Source organism: Lichenostomus cassidix, unplaced genomic scaffold (genome assembly GCF_008360975.1).
Source record: "Lichenostomus cassidix isolate B80296 unplaced genomic scaffold, HeHo_3.0 HiC_scaffold_39, whole genome shotgun sequence".
NCBI classification, from domain to species: domain Eukaryota; kingdom Metazoa; phylum Chordata; class Aves; order Passeriformes; family Meliphagidae; genus Lichenostomus; species Lichenostomus cassidix.
Genome location: NW_028147446.1, coordinates 494,593 through 521,844, shown reverse-complemented (window position 1 = coordinate 521,844; position 27,252 = coordinate 494,593). Strand labels below are relative to the sequence as shown.

At 52.9% G+C, this 27,252-nt stretch overlaps 3 protein-coding genes and 1 long non-coding RNA gene across 10 annotated transcripts in view; 3 read left to right on the top strand and 1 right to left on the bottom strand.

The window, feature by feature from the left end:
• LOC146422606 (adhesion G protein-coupled receptor L1-like) overlaps positions 1 to 27,252 on the bottom strand; it is a 186,512-nt gene that overhangs the window by 20,230 nt on the left and 139,030 nt on the right. The gene's annotated exons all lie outside the window — the stretch shown is intronic.
• LOC146422612 (adhesion G protein-coupled receptor L1-like) lies at positions 1,036 to 16,176 on the top strand. The gene is made up of 6 exons (XM_085045994.1): positions 1,036 to 1,147; positions 3,121 to 3,142; positions 7,372 to 7,468; positions 10,501 to 10,620; positions 13,059 to 13,076; positions 15,595 to 16,176. The coding sequence occupies exons 3-6, from the start codon at positions 7,387 to 7,389 to the stop codon at positions 16,158 to 16,160; spliced, it is 786 nt and encodes a 261-aa protein (XP_084902120.1). The 5' UTR covers positions 1,036 to 1,147; positions 3,121 to 3,142; positions 7,372 to 7,386; the 3' UTR covers positions 16,161 to 16,176.
• LOC146422611 (uncharacterized) lies at positions 19,256 to 19,595 on the top strand. Its single transcript, XR_014848031.1, has 2 exons — positions 19,256 to 19,303; positions 19,439 to 19,595. It is a non-coding gene; the product is annotated as an uncharacterized LOC146422611 (long non-coding RNA).
• Positions 22,246 to 27,252, top strand: part of LOC146422608 (ubiquitin-like protein 5) — a 39,489-nt gene continuing 34,482 nt past the window's right edge. For all 7 annotated transcript variants that reach the window (XR_014848023.1, XR_014848022.1, XR_014848020.1 and 4 more), the window contains exons 1-3: positions 22,246 to 22,269; positions 24,375 to 24,432; positions 26,197 to 26,280. Coding sequence is in view for 1 of the 7 variants with exons in the window: in XM_085046000.1 (XP_084902126.1) it covers positions 24,377 to 24,432; positions 26,197 to 26,280 (140 nt within the window). In the remaining 6 variants the exon portion in view is untranslated. The remainder of the gene's footprint in view (positions 22,270 to 24,374; positions 24,433 to 26,196; positions 26,281 to 27,252) is intronic.

The window sequence follows — 27,252 nt, the reverse complement described above, 5'->3', positions numbered from 1 at the left end:
GGGTGTCACTGGGAGTCACTGGGTGTCACTGGGTGTCACTAGGGGTCACTGGGAGGTCACTGGGGTGTCACTGGGATGTCACTGGGAGGTCACTGGTGCTTACTGGTTTTTACTGGTTTATGCTGGTTTTGCCCCAGGTGCACCGGGGGCTCAGCAAGTGCTGAGCTGGATGTCACTGGGAGGTCACTGGGGGTCACTGGGTGACACTGTGTGTCCCTGCGAGGTCACTGGGAGGTCACTGGGAGGTCACTGGTGCTTACTGGTTTTTACTGGTTTTTACTGGTTTTGCCCCAGGTGCACTGGGAGCTCAGCAAGTGCTGAGCTGGGTGTCACTGGGTGTTACTGGGTGTCACTGGGTGTCACTGGGTGTCACTGGAAGGTCACTGGGGTGTCACTGGGTGTCACTGGGAGGTCACTGGTGCTTACTGGTTTTTACTGGTTTATACTGGTTTATCCCCAGGTGCACCGGGAGCTCAGCAAGTGCTGAGCTGTGTGTCACTGGGGGTCACTAGGGGTCACTGGGTGTCACTGGGGGTCACTGGGTGGTCACTGGGAGGTCACTAGGAGGTCACTAGGAGGTCACTGGTGCTTACTGGTTTTTACTGGTTTTTACTGGTTTTGCCCCAGGTGCACTGGGAGCTCAGCAAGTGCTGAGCTGGGTGTCACTGGGTGTTACTGGGGCTCACTGGGGTGTCACTGGGTGTCACTGGGGCTCACTGGGGTGTCACTGGGTGTCACTGGGTGTCACTGGGTGTCACTAGGGGTCACTGGGAGGTCACTGGGTGTCACTGGGATGTCACTGGGAGGTCACTGGTCCTTACTGGTTTTTACTGGTTTATACTGGTTTATCCCAGGTGCACCGGGAGCTCAGCAAGTGCTGAGCTGTGTGTCACTGGGTGTCACTGGGTGTTACTGGGTGTCACTGGGTGTCACTGGGGCTCACTGGGATGTCACTGGGTGTCACTGGGTGTCACTGGGATGTCACTGGGTGTCACTAGGAGGTCACTGGTTTTTACTGGTTTATACTGGTTGATCCCCAGGTGCACCGGGAGCTCAGCAAGTGCCTGCGGCACTCGGGCTGCTGCCTCAGGGGACCTCCTGGCACCTCGCTGGGCGCCCTGAAACCCTCTGCCGCCCGCGCCCACCCGCGCTACTACACCCAGGTGAGACCCCAAAATATCCCAAAAATAACCCCAAAATAACCCCAAAAACCTCAAAAAACCAACCCAAACCGCGCCCACCCCCGCTACTACACCCAGGTGGGACCCCAAAATATCCCAAAAATAACCCAAAATAACCCCAAACCGTGCCCACCCCCGCTACTACACCCAGGTGAGACCTGAGACCCCAAAAATATCCCAAAAATAACCCAAAAATATCCCAAACCGCGCCCACCCGCGCTACTACACCCAGGTGAGACCCCAAAATATCCCAAAAATAACCCAAAAATATAAAAACCCCAAACCGCGCCCACCCCCGCTACTACACCCAGGTGAGACCAAAAATAACCCAAAAATAACCCAAAAATAACCCCAAACCGCGCCCACCCCCGCTACTACACCCAGGTGAGACCAAATACCCCAAAAATACCCAAAAATAACCCCAAAAACCACAAAAACAACCCCCAAAAAACCCCAAACCGCGCCCACCCCCGCTACTACACCCAGGTGAACCGAGACCCCAAAAACCCCAAAATAAACCAAAATAACCCAAAAATAACCCCAAACCACGCCCACCCCCGCTACTACACCCAGGTGAGACCCCAAAATAACCCCAAAAAATAACCCAAAAAAATCCAAAAAATAACCCAAAAATAAGCCCAAAAATAACCCCAAAAAACCCCAAAGATAACCTAAAAAAACCCCAAAAAATAACCCCAAAAAAACCAAAAAAATAACCCAAAAAAACCCCAAAAATAACCCAAAAATAACCCCAAAAACAACCCCAAAAATAACCCAAAAAACCCCAAAATAACCCCAAACCGCCCCACCCAACTACACCCAGGTGAGACCTGAAAACCCAAAAATAACCCAAAAACCCCAAAAAATAACCCCAAACTGCACCCACCCCCGCTACTACACCCAGGTGGGACCCCAAAAATAACCCCAAAAATAACCCAAAAACCCCAAAAATAACCCCAAACTGAGCCCACCCCCGCTACTACACCCAGGTGAGACCAAAACCCCAAAAATATCCCAAAAATAACCCAAAAAAATCCCAAACCACACCCAACCCCGCTACTAAACCCAGGTGAGACCCCAAAAATAACCCCAAAATAACCCCAAAAAATAACCCCAAAAAAAAGCCCAAAAATAACCCCAAAAATAACCCCAAAATAATCCCAAAAATAACCCAAAAATAAACCCAAATAACCCCAAACCGCGCCCACCCCCGCTACTACACCCAGGTGAAACCCCAAAAAAACCCAAAAATAACCCAAAATAACCCCAAAAATAACCCCAAAATAACCCCAAACCGCGCCCACCCCCGCTACTACACCCAGGTGAGAACAAAACCCCAAAAACCCCAAAAATAACCCCAAAAACCAGAAAAACAACCCCAAAATAACCCCAAACCGCGCCCACCCCCGCTACTACACCCAGGTGGGACCCCAAAAATAACCCCAAAAATAACCCAAAATAACCCCAAAAATATCCCAAAAATAACCCTAAAAACCCAAAAATAACCACAAAAACCCAAAAATAACCCCAAAAAACCCAAAACAGCCCCCACCCCCACTACTACACCCAGGTGAGACCCCAAAAATACCCCAAAAATACCCCAAAAATAACCCAAAAAACAAACCCAAACTAACCACCCCCCTACTCAGGTGGGACCCAAAAAACCCTAAAAATAACCCTAAAAATAATCCCAAAAATAACCCTAAAAACCCCAAAAATAAACCTAAAAATCACCCTAAAAATAAACCCAAAAACCCCAAAAATAACCCTAAAAACCCCAAAAATAACCCCAAAAATAATCCCAAAAACCCCAAAAATAATCCTAAAAATAACCCCAAAAACCCCAAAAATAACCCTAAAAAAATCCCAAAAACCCCAAAAATAATCCCAAAAATAACACCAAAAAAACCCCAAAAATAACCCCAAACCACGCCCACCCCCGCTACTACAGCGGCACCCAGGTGGGACCCCAAAAAAACCCAAAAATAACCCAAAAAAATCCCCAAAATAACCCCAAAAACCCCAAAAATAACCCCAAAAATAACCCCCAAAACACCAAAATAACCCCAAAAATAACCCCAAAAATAACCCCAAACAGCCACCCCCGCTACTACACCCAGGTGGGACGTGAGACCAAAAACCCCAAAAACCCCAAAAATAACCCCAAAAATAACCCCAAACCGCGCCCACCCCCGCTTACACCCAGGTGGGACCCCAAAAAAGCCCAAAAACCCCAAAATAACCCCAAAAATATCCCAAAAATAACCCAAAAATAACCCCAAAAATAACCCAAAAATAACCCCAAAAATAACCCCAAAAATAACCCAAAAATAACCCCAAAGAAACCCCAAAAATAACCCCAAAAATAACCACAAAGTAACCCAAAAAATAACCCCAAAATAACCCAAAAATAACCCCAAAGTAACCCCAAAAATAACCCCAAAAACCCCAAAAATAACCCCAAAAATAACCCAAAAACCCCAAAAAATACCCCAAAAATAACCCCAAACTGTGCCCACCCCCGCTACTACACCCAGGTGAGACCCCAAAAATAACCCCAAAATAACCCCAAAAACCCCAAAAATAACCCCAAAAATAACCCCAAAAATAACCCCAAAAATAACCCCAAAATAGCCCCAAACCGCGCCCACCCCCGCTACTACACCCAGGTGGGACCCCAAAAATAACCCCAAAAATAACCCCAAAAATAACCCAAAAATAACCCCCAAAATAACCCCAAAAATAACCCCAAAAACCCCAAAAATAACCCCAAAAACAACCCCAAAAACCTCCCCACCCATGTTACTACAGCGGCACCTAGGTGGGACCCCGAAACCCCAAAAATATCCCAAAAATAACCCCAAAAATAACCCCAAACCGTGCCCACCCCCGCTACTACACCCAGGTGAGACCCCAAAAATAACCCCAAAAATAACCCAAAATAACCCCAAAAACCCTAAAAATAACCCTAAAAATAATCCCAAAAACCCCAAAAATAACCCCAAAAACCCCTAAAAATAACCCTAAAAACCCTAAAAATAACCCTAAAAACCCCAAAAATAACCCTAAAAATAACCCTAAAAACCCCAAAAATAACCCTAAACTGCCCCCACCCCAGCTACTACAGTGGCACCTAGGTGGGACCCCAAAAAACCCCCAAAAAACCCCAAAAATAACCCCCAAAACTCCAAAAACCTCCCCAGATTCCCCCACCCCCAGTACTACAGTTTTTGGGGTGTTTTGGGGTTTTTTGGGGTTTCTGGGGTGGTTTTTGGGGTGTTTCTGGGGGTCTCTGGGGTGGGTTTTGGGGTGTTTTTTGGGGTTTCCGTGGTGGTTTTTGGGGGTTTCTGGGGTGGTTTTTTTGGGGGATTCCAGGGTGGTTTTGGGGTGGTTTTTGTGGTGTTTTTTGGGGTTTCTGGGGTGATTTTTGGGGGGTTCCGGATAGTTTTTTTGGACTGTATTTTGGGGATTCCAGGGTGGTTTTTGGGGGTTTCTAGGGTGCTTTTTGGGGTGGTTTTGGGGGTTTCCGGGTTGTTTTTGGGGTGGTTTTGGGGGTGGTTTTGTGGTGTTTTTGGGGTGGATTTGGGGTGGTTTTTGGGGTGGTTTTTGGGGTTTCTGGGATGTTTTTTGAAGGTGTTTTAGGGGTGGGATTTTTTGGGATTCCAGGGTGTTTTTAGGGTGGTTTTTGGGATTCCGTGGTGTTTTTTGGGTTTCTAGGGTGTTTTTTTGGGGGATTCCGGGGTGGTTTTGGGTTGTTTTTTGTGGTGTTTTTTGGGGTGTGTTTGGGGTCTTTTTTGGGGATGTTTATTGGGGGTTTCTGGGTTGTTTTTGAGGTGTGTTTTGGGTTGTTTTTGGGGTAGTTTTTGGGGTGGTTTTGGGGAGGTTTTGGGGGTTTCAGGTGTTTTTGGGGGGTTTTCGGGTTGTTTTGGGGTGTTTTTTGGGGTGTTTTTGGGGTTTTTTTGGGGGGTTTCTGGGTTTGTTTTGGGGTGGTTTTGAGGTATTTTTGGGGTGGTTTTGGGAGGTTTTTGGGGTGGTTTTGGGGGTTTTTTTTAGGGGTTTCTGGGTTGGTTTTGGGGTGTGTTTTGGGGTGTTATTTGGGGTGGTTTTGGGGTGTTTTTTGGGGGTTTCTAGGGTGTTTTTTGGGTGGTTCCGGGGTGGTTTTGGGTTGTTTTTGGAGTGGTTTTTGGGGTGTTTCCGGGTTGTTTTTGGGGTGGTTTTGAGGTGGTTTTCGGCGTTTTTTGGGGGTTTCTAGTGTGGTTTTTTGGGGGATTCCAGGGTGGTTTTAGGTTGTTTTTGGGGTGTTTTTTAGGGTGTTTTTTGGGATGTTTTTGATGTGTTTTGGAGGTATTTTTGGGGTGGTTTTTTGGGATTTCCGGGTTGGTTTTGGGGTGGTTTTGGGGTATTTTTTGGGGGTTTCCGAGTTGGTTTTGGGGTGTTTTTGAGGTGTTTTTGGGGTGCTTTTAGGGTGCTTTTGAGGTGTTTTTGGGGTGGTTTTGTGGTGTTTTTTGGGGTGTTTTTGGGGTGTTTTTGGGGGATTCCGGAGTGGTTTTTGGGTTTTTTTGGGGGTGTTTTTTGGGGGGTTTCCGGGTTGTTTTTGGGGTGGTTTTTGGGCTCTTTTCGGTGTTTTTGGGGGTTTCTGGGTTGGTTTTGGGGTTTTTTTTGGGTTGGTTTTTGGGGTGGTTTTTTTGGGATTCCAGGGTGGTTTTGGGGTGGTTTTTTTGGGGTTTCTGTGGTGTCTCTTGGGGGTTTTTTGGGGTGTGTTTCGGGTGTTTTTTGGGGTTCAGTGGTGTTTTTTTGGGGGATTCCAGGGTGGTTTTATGGTGGTTTTTGTGGTGTTTTTTGGGGTGGTTTTGGGGTGGGTTTTGGGTGTTTATGGGTTTTTTTTGGGGGGGATGGTTTTGAGGTATTTTTTGGGGTGGTTTTGGGAGGTTTTTGGGGGTTTCTGGGGTGTTTTTGGGGTGTTTTTTGGGGGTTTCTGGGGTGGTTTTTTGGGGTGATTTTTGGGGGTGGTGTAGGGGTGTGGTTTTTGGGATTCCAGGGTGGTTTTGGGGTGTTTTTTGGGGTTTCTGTGGTGGTTTTTGGGGGTTTCTAGGGTGGTTTTTTTTGGGATTCCGGGGTGGTTTTTGGGTTGTTTTTTGGGGGGTTTTTTTGGGAGGTTTTTGGGGTGTTTTTGGGGGGTTTCCGGGGTGGTTTTTGGGATGGTTTTTGGGGTGGTTTTTGGGGTGTTTTTAGGGGTTTTTTTCGGGTGGTTTTTTGGGTGGTTTTGGGGGTTTCCGGGTTGGTTTTGGGGTGGTTTTTTGGGGTGTTTTTTGGGGTGTTTTTGGGGTGGGTTTTGGGTGTTTTTGGGGAGATTTTGGGGTGTTTTGGGAGGCATTTTTTGGGGGTTTCTAGTGTGTTTCTTTTGGGGATTCCAGGGTGGTTTTGGGTTGTTTATTGGGGTGTTTTTAGGGGGTTTTTTGGGATGTTTTTGGGGTGTTTTTGAGGTATTTTTGGGGTGTTTTTTTGGGATTCCAGGGTGTTTTTAGGGTGGTTTTTTTGGGGTTCTGTGGTGTTTTTTGGGTTTCCAGGGTGGTTTTGGGGTGTTTCTGGGGTGGTTTTTGGGGTGGTTTTGAGGTGGTTTTGGGGTTTTTTGGGGTGGTTTTTGGGGGTTTCCAGGTTGTTTGTGAGGTGGTTTTGGGGTATTTTTTGGGGTGTTTTCTGGGGTGGTTTTTGGGGTGGTTTTGGAGTGTTTTTGGGGTGGTTTTGAGGTATTTTTTGGAATGTTTTTGGGGTGGTTTATGGGGTGGTTTTCGGGTGTTTTTTTGGTGGGTTCATGGGTGTTTCTTGGGCTGGTTTTGGGCTGTTTTGGGTGGTTTTTGGGGGATTCTGGAGTGTTGTTTGGGGTGTTTCTGGGGTGTGTTTTGGGATGTTTTTGGGCTGGTTTTGGGGCTGTTTTGGGTGGTTTTTGGGGTGGTTTTGGGTGGTTTTTGGGGTGGTTTTTGGGCTGGTTTGGGTGGGTTTTGGGGGTTTCTGTGTTGGTTTTGGGCTGTTTTGGGTGGTTTTTGGGCTGTTTTTGGGATGTTTTCGAGCTGGTTTTGGGGCTGTTTTGGGTGGTTTTTTGGGGAGGTTTTTGGGGTGGTTTTGAGCTGGTTTTGGGCTGTTTTGGGTGTTTTTTGGGGTCCCGAGGGTCTCACCCCCGCTGTCCCCCCAGAGCCGGATCCGCAGGATGTGGAACGACACAGTCAGGAAACAGACAGAGTCGAGTTTCATGGGGGGAGATCTGAACAGCACCCCGACCCTGAACCGAGGTGAGACCAAAAATAACCCCAAAAATACCCCAAAAACACCCCAAAAAACCCTGAACAGCACCCCGACCCTGAACAGAGGTGAGACCAAAAATAACCCCAAAAATACCCCAAAAACACCCCAAAAAACCCTGAACAGCACCCCGACCCTGAACAGAGGTGAGACCCCAAAATAACCCCAAAAAAATCCCAAAAATAACCCAAAAAACCTAAAATCCAAAAAAACCCACCCTGAACCGAGGTGAGACCCCAAAATAACCCAAAAATACCCCAAAAATAACCCTGAACAGCACCCCCACCCTGAACCAAGGTGAGACCCCAAAAAATACCCAAAAAAAATCCCAAAAAATAACCCTGAACAGCACCCCGACCCTGAACAGAGGTGAGACCAAAAATAACCCAAAAAATCCCAAAAATAACCCAAAAATAACCCAAAAATAACCCTAAATAACCCTGAACAGCACCCCTACTCTGAACAGAGGTGAGACCCCAAAAAATACCCCAAAAATAACCATAAATAACCCAAAATAACCCAAAAACCCCACCCTGAACAGAGGTGAGACCCCAAAAATAATCCAAAAAATCCCCAAAAAATCCCGAAAAACCAAAAAAAATCCCAACAAAACCCACTCTGAGCCAAGGTGAGACCAAAAAAACCCCAAAAAAACCCCAAAAAACCCAAAAAAATCCCAAAAAAACCACCCTCAACGGAGGTGAGACCCCAAAAAATAACCAAAAATACTCAAAAAATCCCGAAAAACCAAAAAAAATCCCCCAAAAATGCACCCTGAACCGAGGTGAGACCCAAAAATAACCCAAAAAACCCCCAAAATCCAAAAAAACCCACCCTGAACCGAGGTGAGACCCCAAAAAATACCCCAAAAAACCCAAAATCCCAAAAAAACCCAAAAATCCCCCACCCTGAACTGAGGTGAGACCCAAAAAATAACCCCAAAAAATCCCAAAAAACCCCAAAACTCCCCCAAAAAATCCCAAAAAAACCACCCTGAACCGAGGTGAGACCCCAAAAAACCAAAAAAATACCCCAAAATCCCAAAAACCCCACCCTCAACCGACGTGAGACCCCAAAATAACCAAAAATCCCCAAAAAACCCCAAAAAAACACCACCTTGAACCAAAGTGAGACCCCTCCCCAAAACCCCAAAAATCCCCAAAAAGTCCCAAAAAAAAAAACCCCAAAGCCCCCCAGTCCTGACCAGAGGTGAGACCCCTCCCCAAAAAAACCCCAAAAATCCCAAAACCCCACAAAAAACCCCAAAAAACCCCAAAAAATCCCCAAAAAACTCCAAAAAAAACCCCAAAAATCCCAAAAAACCAAAAAAACCCCAAAAAACCAAAAAAAACACCACCCTGAACTGAGGTGAGACCCCAACATAACCAAAAAATCCCAAAAAATCCCCAAGAAAACCCCAAAAAACCCCAAACCCCAATCCTGAACAGAGGTGAGACCCCTCCCCAAAAACCCCCCAAAAATCCCAAAACCCCACAAAAAACCCCAAAAAAATCCCAAAAAAACCCCAAAATTCCCCCAACCCCCCCCAATCCTGAACAGAGGTGAGACCCCAAAGTTTGGGACCCCAAAATTCCCTCCTGGACCTCCCCAGGGACCCCAAAGACTCCTAAAGACCCCAAAATCCCCTCCAGGACACTCTAGGGACCCCTAGGATGTCTTCCCAGACCCCCAGGACCCCCAAAACCCCCCGAGGACCCCAATTTGTGATCCCCAAGACCCCCTCACAGACCCCCAAAGACCCCCCAGGACCCCCAAAATCCCCTCCAGGACACTCTAGGAACCCCCAGGATGTCTCCCAGACCCCCAGGACCCCCAGGACCACCTGTGACCCCCTGTGACCCCAAAAACCCCTCCAGGACCTCTCAGGGACCCCCAAAACCCCTCCAGGACACTCTAGGGACCCCCAGGACCCCCAAAAACCTCTCAAAGTCTCCCCAGGACCCCAATTTGTGATCCCCAGGACACCCTGTGACCCCTAAAGACCCCCCTAAGGACGCCAAATTCCCCTCCAGGACACTCTAGGGACCCCCTGTGACCCCCAAAACCCCTCCAGGACCCCAATTTGTGATCCCCAGGGACCCCAAAGATCCCCCAGGCCCCCCAGGGCCACCTCACAGACCCCCAGGACCCCCAAACCCCTCCAGGACACTCTAGGGACCCCCAAACCCCTCCAGGACCCCAATTTATGATCCCCAGGACCCCCAACCCCCAAGGACCCCCATTTGTGATCCTCAGGACCCCAGGGACCCCAAAACCTCTCCAGGATGCTCTAGGGACCCCCAAAGACCCCAAAACCCCCTAAGGAGCCCAATTTGTGATCCCCAGGACCCCCCAAAAACCCCCTTACAGACCCCCAGGACCCCCAGGACCCCCAAAACCCCCCAGGACCCCAATTTGTGATCCCCAGGACCCCCAGAGACCCCTTACAGACCCCCCAGGACCCCCAGGACCCCCAAACCCCTCCAGGACACTCTGGGGACCCCCAGACCCCCAAAACCCCCAAACCCCCCAGGACCCCAATTTATGACCCCCAAAGATCCCCCAGAACCCCCAGCACCCCCAGACCCCCAATTTGTGACCCCCAGGACCCCCAAAGACCCCATCCAGGACACTCTAGGGACCCCCAAAGACCCCCAAACCCCCCAGACCCCCTCAAAGACCCCTAAATCCCCCAGGACCCCATTTATGATCTCTGGGACCCCTGTGACCCCCCAGGACCCCCAAAACCCCCCAAAACCCCCAGGACCCCAATTTGTGATCCCCAGGACCCCCAAAACCCCCAAAACCCCCCAAACCCCCCAGGACCCCAATTTATGATCTCCAGGACCTCCTGTGACCCCCAGGACCCCAATTTGTGATCCCCAGGACCCCCCAGGACCCCCAAAGATCCCCCAAAACCCCCAAACCCCCAGGACCCCAATTTATGACCCCCAAACCCCCAGGACCCCAAAGACCCCCAAACCCCCAGGACCCCCAAATTGTGACCCCCTGTGTCCCCCAGGCTCTCACCTGCTGCCCAACCCGGTGCTGCCCCCGCGGGGGGGCTCGAGCCCCTACAACACCCTGCTGGCCGAGGGAGGGGGCTTCACCCCCGCCTCGCCCCCCGCCTTCAGCGCCACAGGTGGGTCTGAGCCCCCCAGGGACCCCCGGGCAGGGGAGGGAGGGAAATCCCAAAAAAATCCCAAAAAAATCCCCAAAAAAATGCAGCGAAAATCACCGAAAATCCCAAAAAAATACAGCAAAAATCACCGAAAATCACCCAAAATCAAAAAAAAATACACCAAATATCACCCCATGACCCCCCAGGGACCCCCGAGGGAGGGGAGGGAGGGAAATCCCAAAAAAGTGCCCAAAAATATACCGAAAATCACCAAAAATCAAAAAAATACACCAAAAATCACTGAAAATCACCCAAAATCGAAAAAAAATACACCAAAAATCCACCAAAAATCACCCAAAAATACACTGAAAATCACCCAAAATATACACCAAAAATCACCCAAATATCACCCCAAACTGACCCCCGAGTGATGGGAGGGAGGGAAATCCCAAAAAAACCCCCCAAAAAATATAGCGAAAATCACTGAAAATCCCAAAAAAATACACCAAAAATACACCGAAAATCACCCAAATATCACCCAAAAATCCACCAAAAATCACCCAAAAATACACTGAAAATCACCCAAAAAAATACACCAAATATCACCCCATGACCCCCCAGGGACCCCCGGGGAGGGGAGGGAGGGAAATCCCCAAAAAATCAAAAAAAAAATGCAGCGAAAATCACCGAAAATCCCAAAAAAATACACCAAAAATCACCGAAAATACACCGAAAATCACCGAAATCGACCAAAAATCACCTAAAAATCCCAAAAAATACACCAAAAATCACCCAAATATCCCCCCAAAGGGACCCCCGGGGTGAGGGGAGGGAGGGAAATCCCAAAAAAATCCCCCAAAAAATATACCAAAAATCACCGAAAATACACCGAGAATCACCGAAAATCCAAAAAAAATACATCAAAAATACACCAAAAATCACCCAAATATCCCCCCAAAGGGACCCCTGACTGGTGGGAGGGACTGAAAATCACCGAAAATCCCCCAAAAAATCACCCCAAACTGACCCCTGACCCATGGGAGGGATTGAAAATCACTGAAAATCTCACAAAAAATACACCAAAAATTACCCCAAAGTGACCCTGACCCATGGGAGGGACTGAAAATCCCAAAAATCAAAAAAAATACACCAAAAATCACCAAAAAATACACCAAAAATCACCCCAAAGGGACCCTGAGTGAGGGGAGGGAGGGAAATCCCAAAAAAATCCCCAAAAAAATACACTGAAAGTCACCAAAAATCCCAAAAAAATACACTGAAAATCACCAAAAATACACCGAAAATCAATGAAAATCCCAAAAAATCACACCAAAAATCATGCAAATATCACCCAAAAAACACACCAAAAATCACCCAAAAATACACAAAAAAATCCCCCAAAAATACACCAAAAATCACCCAAAAATCACCCCAAACTGACCCCCGAGTGATGGGAGGGATTGAAAATCACCGAAAATCCACAAAAAAACCACCAAAAATCACCAAAAAATCCACCAAAAATCACCCCAAAGGGACCCTGACTGGTGGGAGGGAGGGAAATCCCAAAAATCCCCAAAAAATACACCAAAAATCCAAAAAAACTCCCCCAAAAATCCCCAAAAAATACACCAAAAATCACCTAAATATCACCCCAAACTGACCCCTGACTGGTGGGAGGGATTGAGAATCCCAAAACTCCCAAAAAATACACCAAAAATCCCTAAAAAATACATCAAAAATCCACTAAAAATCCCAAAAATCCCCCAAAAAATCCACCCAAAATCACCCCAAACTGACCCTGACTGATGGGAGGGACTGAAAATCCCAAAAATCCCCAAAAAAATACCCCAAAATTCCCCCAAAAATTACACCAAAAATCCACAAAAAATCGACCAAAAATCACCCCAAAGGGACCCCTGACTGGTGGGAGGGATTGAAAATCCCAAAAATCCCCCAAAAAAATCACCCAAAAATCACCCCAAACTGACCCCCGAGGGAGGGGAGGGAGGGAAATCCCCAAAAAATCCCCAAAAAAATGCAGCAAAAATCACCGAAAATCCCAAAAAAATACACCAAAAATCACCGAAAATCACCCAAATATCACCCAAAAATCCACCAAAAATCACCCAAAAATACACTGAAATTCACCCAAAAAATACACCAAAAATCACCCAAAAATCCACCAAAAATCACCCCAAAATACACCAAAAATCCCTAAAAAATACACTAAAAATCACCCCAAAAATACACCAAAAATCACCCAAAAATACACCAAAAATCACCCAAAATCTCCCAAAAAATCCCCCAAAAATCCCCCCAAACTGTCCCCAACCCCTGGGAATGCCCCAAACCCCCTGGAGCCCCAAAATGTCCCCAAAATGTCCCCAAATGTCCCCCTGGGGGTGATTTTGGGGCTCTGAGGGCTTCAGGACCTTCCTGACTGCTGCTTCTGTCCCCAGGGAGCTTCCGTGACACCAGTGAGTGACCTCTGTGTGACCTCTGTGACCCCTGTGACCTCTGTGTGACCTGTGTGTGACCTCTGTGTGACCTCTGTGTGACCTCTGTGTGACCCCAATGTCCCCCCTGACCCCTCTGTGTGACCCCTGTGTGACTCTAATGTCCCCTCAGTGACCCCTGTGTGACCCTGTGTGACCCTTGTGACCCTGTGTGACCCCAATGTCCCCTCTGTGTCCCCAAATCCCCCCCCAGCCCCCACAACGACCCCCAAACCCCCATAGAGCCCCCCAGACCCCAATAGCCCCCCAGACCCCAATCCCACTGACCCCCAAACCCCCAAAAATCCCCCCAGGAAGCCTCCCCAGAAGCCCCCTGGGACCCCGGAGCCCCCAAATGTCCCCCTTCCCCACAAATCAACCCCGGACCCCCCAAAGACCCCCCAGACCCCAGCCCCCGTGACCCTGACCACTGGCCTCCCAAGTTCCCCAAAAATCCCCCAGTCCTCCCCAGAGGCCCCCTCAGACCGACGCCCCACTGACCCCCAAATCCCCCAATGACCCCCAAATCCCCCTTACAGCCCCCAGACCCCTCACTGACCCTCACTGACCCCAAATCCCCCAAATCCCACACTGACCCCTCACCCATTTGAAACACACAGACCCCAAGATTTGTAGCCTGTGACCCACATCCCACTGACCCCCAAACCCCAAATCCCTACAGACCCCTCACTGACCCCCAAGTCCCCCAGACCCTCCACTGCCCCAAACTCCCATACAGCCCCCAGACCCCAATAGCCCCCAGACCCCCAAACCACTGACCTCCAAACCCCCCAAATCCCCCAGACCCCCCAAATCCCTCACTGACCCCCAAACTCCCATACAGAGCCCCCAGGCCCCAATAGCCCCGTGACCCCCCAAACCACTGACCCCAAACCCCCATGTAGCCCCCAGACCCTCACTGACCCCCCAAATCCCCAATCACCCCCAGACCCCAATAGCCCCCCAGACCCCCATCCCACTGACCCCACTCCCCAAAAATCCCCCAATCCTCCCCAAAGACCCCCGGATGACCCCCCACTGACCCCCAAATCCCCCAATGACCCCCAAATCCCCCTTACAGCCCCCAGACCCTCACTGACCCCCAAATCCCCCAGCCCCACAACGACCCCCAAACCCCAGAAATCCCCAGACCTCTCACTGACCCCTCACTGACCCCCCAGGCACACCCTTAGCCCCAGAGACCCTCACTGACCTGGAAATGCCCCCAGACCCTCCACTGACCCCAAAACGACCCCCAAACCCCATACAGCCCCATAGAGCCCCCAGACCCCAATAGCCCCCAGACCCCCCCATCCCACTGACCCCACCCCAAAAATCCCCCCCCAAACCTCCCCAGAGAGCCCCCAGAGCCCCCAAAGGACCCCCAATCCCCTCCCAAATGCCCCCCGACTGACCCCCCGTCCCCACAGGGCCCCCGGGACCCCCTGGAGCCCCCAAATCCCCCCAAACCCCCCCAAATCCCCCCAAACCTCCCCAAATCCCCCCAAACCGTCCAAATCTCCCCGACTGACCCCCCGTCCGCAGAGCCCCCAAATGTCCCCCTTCCCCAATCCCCCAAATCTCCCCCACTGACCCCCTGTCCCCGCAGAGCCCCCGGGACCCCCTGGAGCCCCCAAACGACCCCCACTCCCCAAAAATGCCCCCAAACCTCCCAAATCCCCCTGACTGACCCCCCTGTCCCAGAGCCCCGGGACCCTCAAATGACCCCCTAAGCCCCCAAATCCCTGACCTCCCCAAAGACCCCCAGGACCCCCCAAACGACCCCCAATCCCTCAAATCCTCCCGCTGACCCTCCTGTCCCGCAGAGCCCCGGAGCCCCCAAATGACCCCAAATTCCCCCAAAACCTCCCCAAATCCCCCCAAATGTCCTCCACTCCCACAAATCCCCCGACCTCCCCTGTCCCCACAAGACCCCGGAGCCCCCAAACGACCCCACTCCCCCAAAAATCCCCCCAAAGCCTTGCCGGACCTCCTCACAGACCCCCAAAAATCCCCCACAAATCACCTCCAAATCCCCCCAAATCTCCCCACTGACCCCCCCGTCTCTCGAGCCCCCGAGACCCCAGGACCCCCAAATCCCTCCTTCACTGACCCCCGTGTCCCCACAGACCCCCCGGAGCCTCCGGAGCCCCAAATCCCCGCAAACCTCCCCAGATCCCCGACTGACCCCCCTGTCCTGCAGAGCCCCAGGATCCCCAGGCCCCCAAAAATCCCCCAAACCTCCCCAATTCCCCCAAACCTCCCCAAATCCCCCCAATCCCCCCAAGCCTCCCAAACCTCCCCAAACCCCCGCTAACCTCCCCCCCCTGTCCCCGCAGAGCCCCCGGGACCCCGAGCCCAAATCCCCACAAATCCCCCGAATCCCCCAATCCCTTCACTGACCTCCTCCCTGTCCCCGCAGAGCCCCCGGGACCCCGGACCCCAAATGACCCCCAAATCCCCCAATCCCCCGCTAGCCCCTCCCCCCCTGTCCCCGCAGAGCCCCCCCGGGACCCCCCGGAGCCGCTGCCCCTCAACGGCAACTTCAACAACAGCTACAGCCTGCGGGGGGGTCCCGAGGCTGGGGGTGGGCACGGCTCGGGGGTCCCGGCTCGGGCGGGGGGCTGTCCGGCCGCGCCCCCCGACCCCGCGGCGCTGGAGAAGATGATCATCTCGGAGCTGGTGCACAACAACCTGCGGGGGGCGGCGGGGGGCTCCTCCTCCTCCTCCTCCTCCTCCCATCCCCCCCCGCCGCCCCCTCCCCCCCCCGGCGAGCCCCCCCCCGGCGCCCCCGAGCTGGGGCTGCTCTACCAGGAGCTGGCCAGGGGACCCCCGGCCGGGCTGCCCCCCCTGCCCGACCCCCGGCACGCCCCCCACCCGCCGCGGGACTACCCCGACAGCAGCCCCGAGGGGCTCCCGCCGCCCCCCGCCCCCCCGTACCTGGGGGGTCCCGGCCGAGCGCCCCCCCCGGCCCGGCGGCACAGCCCCGACACCTTCGGGGGCTCCGAGGGGGGCGCGGGGGGCGGCGAGCCCGACGGGCAGATGCAGCTGGTGACCAGCCTGTGAGACCCCCGCGCAGGGAGGGGGGCTCGGGGGGCAATCCGGGACCCCCGCTCATATGGGGCTGGGGGCGCTCGGGGGGCTGGGGGCACGCGGGGGGCAATCCGGGACCCCCCAGAGCTGGGGACACTTGGGGGTCACTCCAGGACCCCTCCTCGGATAGGGGCTGGGGGCATTTGGGGGTCTCTGGGCAGTCGGGGGTCAGTCTGGGACCCCCACTCATATGGGGCTGGGGGGACGCAGGGGTCTCTGGGCACTCGGGGGGCACCCCAGGACCCCCCCCCCAGATGCTGGGGACACTTGGGGGTCAGTCCGGGACCCCCCAGAGCTGGGGACACTTGGGGGTCACCCCAGGACCCCTCCTCACACACGGGGGTCAGTCCAGGACCCCTGGGCACACAGGGGGCTGGGGGCACTTGGGGGACACTCCGGGACCCCCCAGAGCGCGAGGGGCTGGGGGAACTCGGGGTCCGGCCCCAAGCCAAGCCCCCTCCTCACGTGGGGGTCTGGGGACACTTGGGGGACACTCCAGGACCCCCCAGAGCGCGAGGGGCTGGGGGGACAGGGGGGGCTGGGCTTGCACGAGGAGCCCCCCTTGGTCAAGAGTCTGGGGGTCCTGGGGACACTTGGGGCTCTGGGGACACCCGGGGGTCTGGCCCCAAGCCAAGCCCCCTCCTCACACGAGGGTCTGGGGGTCCTGGGGGTCTGGGGACACTTGGGGGTCTGGGGGCTCTGGGGTCACTTGGGGGTCCGGCCCCAGGCCAAGCCCCCTCCTCGGTCAGGGGTCTGGGGGGTCCCTCAGGGCTCCGGGGTCACTCGGGGGTCCAGCAGCCTCACTCGAGGAGCTCTCACGACCAGCGGCCTCAAAGTCCAACTCAAGTGTCCATCCTCACTGGGGGGCCTGGCACGAGGGTCTGGCGGCATGGCCTGGCACGAGGGTCCAGCTTGGCACGAGGGTCCGGCGGCGATCAAGGACACCCTTTCACGAGGGTCCAGCCTGGCACGAGGGTCCGGTGGCACTGCAGGACACCCCCTGGCACGAGGACAAAGGACCGAGCCACACCCCGGCTGCGGCCAGAGTGGACAGTGCGGCCTCAGGCCCGGCCTGGCCGAGGGACAGCGGCTGTGCCAGGGGCTGGACAGGCTGCCTTGGCACGAGGATTTGGTGTCACACGAGGATTTGGTGTCACACGAGGATTCGGTGTCACACGAGGATCTGGTGTCACACGAGGATTTGGGTGTCACACGAGGATCTGGTGGCACTGGGGGACCTTGCCACAAGCAGCCAGTGTCACCCGGGGCGTCGCACGAGGAGCAGGCCTGGCCGCCATTGTCACCGTCCCCTCAGGGAGGAGCAGGCTGCCATTGTCACCGTCCCCTCACAGAGGAGCAGGCCGCCATTGTCACCGTCCCCTCACAGAGGAGCAGGCCGCCATTGTCACCGTCCCCTCAGGGACCGGCCAGCCGCCATTGTCACCGTCCCCTCACGGAGGAGCAGGCCGCCATTGTCACTGTCCCCTCATGGACCGGCCGCCATTGTCACCATCCCCTCACGGAGGGACAGCCTGGCCGCCATTGTCACCATCCCCTCACAGAGGAGCAGGCCCGGCCGCCATTGTCACCGTCCCCTCAGGGACCAGCCGCCATTGTCACCGTCCCCTCATGGAGGGACAGCCTGGCCGCCATTGTCACCGTCCCCTCACGGACCGGCCGGCTGCTGTCCCCTCCCTCGCCCAGGACAGTGCCACAGGACCTTCCGGGGGTCTCTCCCACCCCCCTCGTGCCCCCAGCCCCCCCAAACCTGGGGGGTTTTTTGGGGTCCCACCCCAGCCTGTCCCCCCCAAAAGCCATCCCCCAAAACGAGCCGGGGGGGCGGGGGGGGCATGAGACCCCCCAGGCTGAGGGGTGACCCCCCCCGAGATGGGGAGAGACCCCCCAAAATGGGGAGAGAGACCCCCAAAAACGGGGAGCCCCCCCCCAAAAAAAGAGACACATTTTCCTTGTAATATAATGTAAATGGACCAGCCCCCCCCCCGGGGAAACTGAGGCACGGGGGGGGGAACCCCAAAACCGCCCCCCCCACCCTCCCCGGGGGTCCCCCAAGCCCGGCGGGACCCCCCCTGGAAGCACAACCCCCCCCCAGCCGGGGGGGGCCTCGCCTCGCTGTACAGAGGGGGAGGGGAACCCCAAAATCGGGGGGGGGGCGAAGGGGACCCCCGAAAGTTTTGGGGACCCTCCTAGGGGTTTGGGGAACCCCAAAATTCACGGGACCCCCCAGTTTGGGGATCAAATTGGGGGGTCCTTCCTGGGGTGGTGAGACCCCCCCGGATTTTGGGGACCCTCCGAGATTTTGGGGTCACCCCCGGATTTGGGGACCCCCCCGGATTTCGGGGACCCCCCCGGATTTTGGGGACCCCCCCCTAGGATTTCGGGGACCCCCCCAGCCCCGCTCGGGGGATTTGGGGACACGCGGGGGGGTGCAGCCCCTCCCCCCAGGTTTTGGGGTGTCCCCTCCCCCTCCCCTCAGACCCCAAAACCTCCTGGGGACCCCAAATTTGGGAGGGGGGAGGGGTTTCCCCCCCTTCCCCCGATTTTGGGGTCTCCCTCCCCTCCCCCCCCCGGGTTTGGGGGTCCCTCCCCCCTCCTCCCCCTTCCCCCCAAAATTCTGCCAAACCAACTTTGGGTCGAGTGCGTCAAACCAACCAATCCGGAGCCGGAGGGGACACGGGGCCACCAGGGCCACCAAGGGGCCACCAGGGCCACCAGGGGACACTGAGGAGCCACCGAGGAGTCACCCAGGGCCACCAGGGCCACCCGAGGCCACCAAGGAGCCACCCAGGGCCACCAGGGCCACCAAGGGCCACCAGGGGCCACTGAGGAGCCACCCAGGAGACACCCAGGGCCACCAAGGAGCCACCAGGGCCACTGAGGAGCCACCCAGGGCCACCTAGGAGACACCAGGGCCACCTCAGGGCCACCAAGGAGCCACCCAGGGCCACCTAGGAGCCACACAGGGCCACCCAGGGGCCACCCGGGGCCACTCGGGGCCACCCAGGGCCACCAAGGAGCCACCCGGGGCCACCTCAGGGGCACTGTGGCCACCAAGGGGATGGCCAGGGCCACCAGAGGGTCACCGAGGCCACCTAGAGGTCACCGCGGGGCCACCAAGGGGACGCTGAGAGCCACCAAAGGCCACCACAGGGACAGTCAGGATGGCCAGCACCGCCCTGGGGACAGCCAGGGCCACCGAGGGGTCACTGCTGAAGCCACTGTGGCCACCAAAGGGCCACCAAAGGGACCAGAGGAGAGCCAGGGCCACCAGAGCCACGGAGGGGGTGGCCGGGGTCGCCATGGGGACAGTCAGGGTCGCCATGGGGTCAGTCAGGGTCGCCATGGGGACAGTCACGGACAGGAACCAATAAAGGTGACACAGTTCTTGGAGCCACTGACCGTGTTTGGGGACACCTGGGGGGCATTTGGGGACACCTGGGGGCATTTGGGGACACCTGGGGGATTTGGGGACACTCTGGGGGCATCTGGGGACACCTGGGGGATTTGGGGACACCTGGGGGTCCGAGAGGGGACAAGGGGACGCGGGGAGTAAAGGGGCTGGGGAGAACATGGGGAGACAAAGGGGGGACATTGGGGTGACATTGGGGGACACGGGGAGGACATGGGGACACAGAGGGGACACGGCAAGGGCTGGTCAGGGGGCGTTTAGAGAGGCTGGGGGGACATGGGGAGAACTTGGGGGGACATTGGGGGACATTGGGGACACAGAGGGGACATGGCAAGGGTTGGTCAGGGAACTCTGGGGGTGTTTGAGGGGACACGGGGCACATTAGGGACATTGGGGACATTGGGGACATGGGGGACACGGCAAGGGCTGGTCAGGGGTGTTTAGAGAGGCTGGGGGGACATTGGGGACATTGGGAGACACAGGGGACATGGCAAGGGTCACAGACTCTGGGGTGTTTAGGGAACCTGGGGGACACTGGGGACATTGGGGACATTGGGGACATTGGGGACATTAGGGACATTGGGGACACTGAAGGGAATTGGTCAGGGGGTTATAGAGGCTGGAGGGGACATGGGGGACATTGGGGACATTGGGGACATTGAGGGACATTGGGGACACGGCAAGGGGTTGGTCAGGGTGTTTAGAGAGGCTGGGGGACATGGGACACAGGGGACACAGCAAGGGGCTGATCAAGGAACTCTGGGGGTGAGGGGACACTGGGGACATGGGGAGACACGGCAAGGGTTGGCCAGGGGGCTGTTTGAGGAGGCTGGGGGACATTGGGGACATTGGGGTCTCAGAGGGGACACAGCTAGGGGTTGGTCAGGGAGCTCTGGGGGTGTTTAGAGAGGCTGAGGGGACATTGGGGGGACATGGAGGGACATTGGGGACACAGAGGGCACGGCAAGGGCTGGTCAGGGGGTGTTTGAGGAGGCTGGGGGGACATTGGGGACACAGAGGGGACACAGCAAGGGTTGGTCAGGGAGCTCTGGGGGAGTTTGAGGAGGCTGAGGGGACTGATCAGAGAATCCCTGGAGTATCAGGATAACTGAGAATCCCTGGAATATCGGGATAATGGAGCAGAAAATCCCTGGAATATCAGGATAACTGAGCAGAGAATTCCTGGAATATCGGGATAATGTCGGGATAACTGAGCAGAGAATCCCTGGAATATTGGGATCATTGAGAATCCCTGGAATATTGGAATAGTTGAGCAGAGAATCCCTGGAATATCGGGATAATGTCAGGATAATGGAGCAGGGAATTCCTAGAATATCGGGATAACTGAGCAGGGAATCCCTGGAATATCGGGATAAAGGAGCAGAGAATTCCTGGAATATCACGATAACTGAGAATTCCTGGAATATCGGGATAATGTCGGGATAACTGAGCAGGGAATCCCTGGAATATCAGGATAGTTGAGCAGGGAATTCCTGGAATATTGGGATCATTGAGAATCCCTGGAATATCGGGATAACTGAGCAGGGAATCCCTGGAATATCGGGATAACTGAGAATCCCTGGAATATCGGGATAAAGGAGCAGAAAATCCCTGGAATGTCGGGACAGTTAAGCACACAATCCCTGGAATATTGGGATCATTGAGAATTCCTGGAATATTGGAATAGTTGAGCAGAGAATTCCTGGAATATCGGGATAAAGGAGCAGAAAATCCTTGGAATATCGGGATAACTGAGCAGGGAATCCCTGGAATATCGGGATAATATCGGGATAATGGAGCAGGGAATCCCTGGAATATTGAGATAATATTCCAATTATTCCCCTGTCCCCATCTCTGTCCCTGTCCTTTCCCTGTCCCCTCCATTTCTCTTCTCTTTCCCCCCAATTTCTCTCACAATTTCCCTTCCGTTTCTTTTCCTTTTCTCCTCCATTTCTCTCCCAATTTCCTCTCAATTTCTCTCCCAATTTCAACTCAATTTCTCTCCCAATTTCTCCAGTTCTCTCCCCATTCCCCTCCATTTTCCTCCCAATTTCTCTCTCCATTTCCTCTCCGTTTCTCTCCCCATTCCCTTTTTCTCTCCATTTCTCCCCATTTTCCTCCCAATTTTCCCCATTTTCTCTTCCCTCTCCCCTCATTTCCCTCCCAATTTCCCCTCCATTTCTCTCCCAATTTCCTCTCCATTTCTCTCTCAATTTCCCCTCACTTCTCTCCCCATTCCCCCCCATTTTCCCCTCCATCTCTCTCCCAGTTTCTCCTCCTTTTCTCTCCATTCCCCATTTCTCTCTATTCCCCCATTTTCCTCCCCATTTCTCTCTCAATTTCCCCAATTTTCTCCCCATTTCTCCCCCAATTTCCCCATTTCTCTCCCCATTTCTCTCCAATTTTCCCCAATTTTCACTCCATTTCTCCCCATTTCTCCCCATTTTCCCCATTTCTCTCCCCATTTCTCTCCAATTTCCCCCATTTTCTCACTTTTCTCCCATTTCTCTCTCCCTTCTCCCTTCCCCTCACACCCTCCGCCATCTTGCCCGCCGCGCGCCGTGATGACGTCACTTCCCGCGCGCCGCTTCCCCCTCCTCCCTCAGGGCCACTTCCGGTTCCGGCGCGGCGGCGGCGGCGAGAGAGGCGCGGGAGGTACCGGAGAGGCCTTGGGGACTTTTGGGGACTTTGGGGACTTTGGGGACTTTTGGGGACATTTGGGGACATCTGGGGGACTCGGGGGGAGGGAGGCGCGGGCAGGGATCGCGCGGGGATCGGGAGATGCCGGGGAAGGGCCGAGCGGGGTGGCGGTGAGGCCTGAGGGGAACCGGAGAGAACCGGAGAGTCCTGGGAGGAACGGGAGAGGAACCGGAGAGAACCGGAGAGATCTAGAGGGGAACCGGAGAGGATCCGAAGAGGAACTGGAGAGAACCGGAGAGGAACCGGAGAGATCTAGAGGGGAACCGGAGAGGATCAGGGAGGAACCGGAGAGATCTAGGGAGGATCTAGAGGGGAACCGGAGAGTCGTGGGAGGAACCGGAAAGAACCGGAGAGGATCAGGGAGGGACCGGAGAGGAACCGGAGAGATCTAAGGAGAGATCGGGGAGGGACCGGAGAGAACCGGAGAGGAACCGGAGAGATCTAGAGAGGAACCGGAGGCTCCCCCGTTAATCCCTGTTAATTACCGTTAATTATCGTTAATCCCCGTTAATTCCCGTTAATTCCCGCTGTTTCCCATTCCTTCCCCCTTTTCCCGATATTTTCCCCCTTTTTTTCCTCCTTTTTCCCTTTTCCCACCCCATTTCCTCCTCCTTTCCCCCCATTTCCCCATTTTCTACCCCATTTCCTCCTCCTCTTCCCATTTTTCCCCTTTTTTCCCACTTTTCCCCATTTTTCCCACTTTTCCCACTTTTCCCCATTTTCCCTATTTTTCCCATTTTCCCCCATTTTTTCCTATTATTTTTCCCTATTTTTCCCCATTTTTCCCATTTTTTCCCAATTTTTTCCCAATTTTCCCCATTTTTCCACCCAATTTCCTTTTCTTTTTCCTCCCGTTTTTCCCATTTTTCTCCTTTTTTCCCATTTTTTCCCCATTTTTCCCCCATTTTCCCACCCCATTTCCCATTTTCCCCATTTTTCCCCTTTTTTCCCATTTTCCCATTTATTCCCATTTTTTTTCCATTTTCTCCCCATTTTTTCCTATTATTTTTTCCCATTTTTCCCACTTTTTCCCATATTTTCCCCATTTTTCCATCCTATTTCCTCTTTTTTCCCCACTTTTCCCCATTTTCCCTATTTTTCCCATTTTTTCCCATTTTCCCCCTTTTTCCCCATTTTTTCCCATTTTCCCCCTTTTTCCCCATTTTTTCCCCATTTTTCCCCATTTTTTCCCATTTTCTCCACATTTTTCCACCCAATTTCATTTTCTTTTTCCTCCCGTTTTTCCCATTTTTTCCCATTTTCCCCCATTTTTCCCTATTATTTTTCCCATTTTTCCCCATTTTTTCCTCTTTTCCCCATTTCCCCCCATTTTTCCCATTTTTTCCTATTTTTCCTCTTTTTCCCCTTTTTTCCCCTCTTTCCCCATTTTTCACCCATTTTTCCCCCATTTTCCCACCCCATTTCCCATTTTTCCCCTTTTTTCCCATTTTCCCATTTTCTCCCCATTTTTCCACCCTATTTCCTATTCTTTCCCCTTTTCCCCCCATTTTTCCCATTTTCCCCCATTTTTTCATATTATTTTTTCCCATTTTCTCCCCATTTTTCCACCCTATTTCCGCTTTTTTCCCCATTTTTCCCATTTTCCCCCCATTTTCCCCATTTTTTTCCCAATTTTTTCCCAATTTTCCCATTTTTCCACCCAATTTCCTTTTCTTTTTCCTCCCATTTTTTCCCATTTTTCCCCATTTTCCCACCCCATTTCCCATTTTCCCCATTTTTTCCCCCTTTTTTCCCCCATTATTTTCCCCATTTTTCCATCCTATTTCCTCTTTTTTCCCCATTTTTTCCCATTTTCCCATTTTCCCCCCTCATTTTTCCTCCCCATTTTTTCCCATTTTTATCCCCATTTTTCCATCGTATTTCCCATTTTCCCCCATTATTTCCCATTTTTTCCCCAAATTTTTCCCCATTTTTTCCCATTTTTTCCCATTTTTCCCATTTTTTCCCCATTATTTCCCCATTTTCCCCCATTTTTCCCATTTTCCCCATTTCCCCCAAATTTTCCCATTTCCCATGTTTTCTCTCATTTCCTCTCCCAGCCATGATCGAGGTTGTTTGTAACGATCGCCTGGGCAAGAAGGTTCGGGTCAAATGCAAGTATCCTTTGGGGGAATTCGGGATTTTTGGGGTTTTTTGGGGATTTTTGGGGTTTTTTGGGATTTTTGGGGCTCTTGGGGATTTAGGGGATTTTGGGGATTATTTGATTTTTGGGATTTTTTGGATTTTGGGGGGTTTTTGGGGTTTTTTGGGGATTTTGTGGATTTTTGGCTTTTGTTTTGTTTTTAGGGATTTGGGGATTTTGGGGTTTTTTTTGGGGGTTTTGGGGGATTTTGTGGATTTTTTGGGGGTTTTTTTGGTTTTTTGGGGATTTTGGGGTTTTTTGGAGGATTTTTGGGGATTGTTTGGGATTTTTGGGGATTTTGTGGATTTTTTGGGGGTTTTTTTGGGGATTTTGTGGAGTTTTTGGGGTTTTGGGGGTTTTTGATAGTTTTTTGGGGATTTTTGAATTTTTTGGGGATTTTTGGGGACATTTTAGGGTTTTTTGGGAATTATTGGTGTTTTGGGGGCCTTTTGGGAATTTTTGGGTGATTTTGGGGATTTTGGCGGAATTTGGGGATTTTTGGGGATTTTTTAGGGATTTTGGGGTTTTTTTGAGATTTTGTGGGGTTTTTTCGGTTTTTTGGGGATTTTATGGGGTTTTTGGATTTCTGGGTTTTTGGTTTTTTGGGGGATTTTTTTTTATTTTGTGGGGTTTTTTGGGGGATTTTGTGGGGTTTTTGGACTTTTTTGGGGGGGATTTTGTGGGTTTTTTGGGGTTTTTCTGGGGTTTTTTTTGCTTTTTTGGGTTTTTTTTGATTTTGGGGTTTTTTGTGGGTTTTTCAGGGTTTTTGGGGTTTTTTGGTAGATTTTGTAGGTTTTTTGGTGGGATTTTATGGGTTTTTTGGGGCGATTTTGTAGGTTTTTTGGGGGAGGTTGTGGGTTTTTGGCTTTTTTTAGGGATTTTGTGGGTTTTTTGGGATTTTGTGGGGGTTTTGGGGGAATTTGTGGGGTTTTTTTTTGTTTTTTGGGGTTTTTAAGGGGATTTTGTGGGGTTTTTCTGAATTTTGGGTTTTTTTGGGGATTTTTCAGGTTTTATGGCTTTTGGGGGATTTTGTGGGTTTTAAAGGGTTTTATGGGTTTTTTGGGGGATTTTGTGGTTTTTGGGTTTTTTGGGGTTTTTTGTGGGTTTTTTGGGGTTTTGGGGGTTTTTGTGGGTTTTTGGGGTTTTAGGTTTTTTGGGTTTTTTGGGGTTTTTGGGGTTTTTGTGGTTTGGTGGGTTTTTGGTGGGTTTTTGTTGGTTTTTTGGGGGGATTTTGTGGGTTTCTGGGTTTTTTGGATTTTTTGGGGATTTTTTTTTTTATTTTGTGGGTTTATTTGGGGGATTTCTTGGGTTATTGGGGGAATTTTGGGGTGTTTTTTGGGGATTTTATGGGTTTTTTTAGGGATTTTTTGGGGTTTTTTTGGTTTTTCTGGGGATTTTATGGGGGTTTTGGGGGATTTTGTGTTTTTTTGGATTTTGGGGTTTTTGGGATTTTGTGGGGTTTTTGGGGTTTTTGCGGATTTTTTGGGGTTTTTGGGGTTTTTGGGATTCAGTGGTTTTTTTTGGGGGATTTTTGGGGTTTTTTTGTGGGGTTTTTGCAGATTTTTGGGGTTTTGCAGTTTTTTTGGTGGGTTTGAGGGTTTTTTGGAATTTTGTGGGGTTTGGGGTTTTTGTGGGATTTTTGGGATTTTGTGGGGTTTTTTTTGTTTTGGGTTTTTTTTTGTTTTTGTGGTTTTTTGTGGTTTTTTGGGGTGTTTTTGGGTTCCCTTAACTCCTCTCAGCCCCGAGGATTCCATCAGAGACCTCAAGAAGCTAATTGCAGCTCAGACTGGAACCCGATGGGACAAGATTGTCCTCAAGAAATGGTCAGTGGGGGGCTTTGGGGACATTGGGGACACACCTGGGGGGTTTGGGGACACACCTGGGGACACCTGGGGGACAGCTGGGGGACACACCTGGGGACACCTGGGGACATTGGGGACACACCTGGCAGGTCTGGGGACATTAGGGATACTTCTGGGGACATTGGGGACACACCTGGGGACACCTGGGGGGCTTTGGGGACACACCTGGGGACACCTGGGGGACATCTGAGGGGATCTGGGGACACCTGGGGACACAGCTGGGCACACCTGGGGACAGTTGGGGACACCTGGGGATATCTGGGGACACACCTGGGGACACCTGGGGGTGATTTGGGGACACCTGGGGGACACCTGGGGACATTGAGGACACACTTGGGGACAGCTGGGGACACCCTGGGGACATTGGGGACACAGCTGGGGACACCTGGGGGGTTTGGGGACACCTGGAGACACACCTGGGGACATCTGAGGGGCTTTGAGGACACCTGGGGGGGTTTGGGGACACTGGGGACATTGGGGACACACCTGGGGACATTGGGGACACACCTGGGGACACCTGAGGACAGCTGGGGGTTTGGGGACACCTGGGGATACCTGGGGGGCTTTGGAGACATCCTGGGGACACACCTGGGGGTTCAGGGGACACTGGGGACACCTGGGGACACAGCTGGGCACACCTGGGGACAGTTGGGGACACCTGGGGATATCTGGGGACACTTGGGGACACACCTGGGGACACCTTGGGGAGATTTGGGGGCATTGGGGACACCTGGGGGTTCAGGGGGACACCTGGGGGACATCTAGGGGGATTTGGGGACACCGCTTGGGACAGCTGGGGACACCTGGGGGAGATTTGGGGACACCTGGGAACACCTGGAGGGCATCTGGGGACACTGGGGACACACCTGGGGACACCTGGGGGGACATCCTGGGGACACCTGGGAACACCTGGGGGGATTTGGGGACACCTGG

Bases quoted from the DNA above. Each gene is read 5' to 3' on its own strand.
- LOC146422612 (XM_085045994.1), top strand. From the start codon at position 7,387: ATGTGGAACGACACAGTCAGGAAACAGACAGAGTCGAGTTTCATGGGG. The intron at 7,469-10,500 runs GTGAGACCAAAA...TGTGTCCCCCAG, and splicing joins CACCCCGACCCTGAACCGAG to GCTCTCACCTGCTGCCCAAC.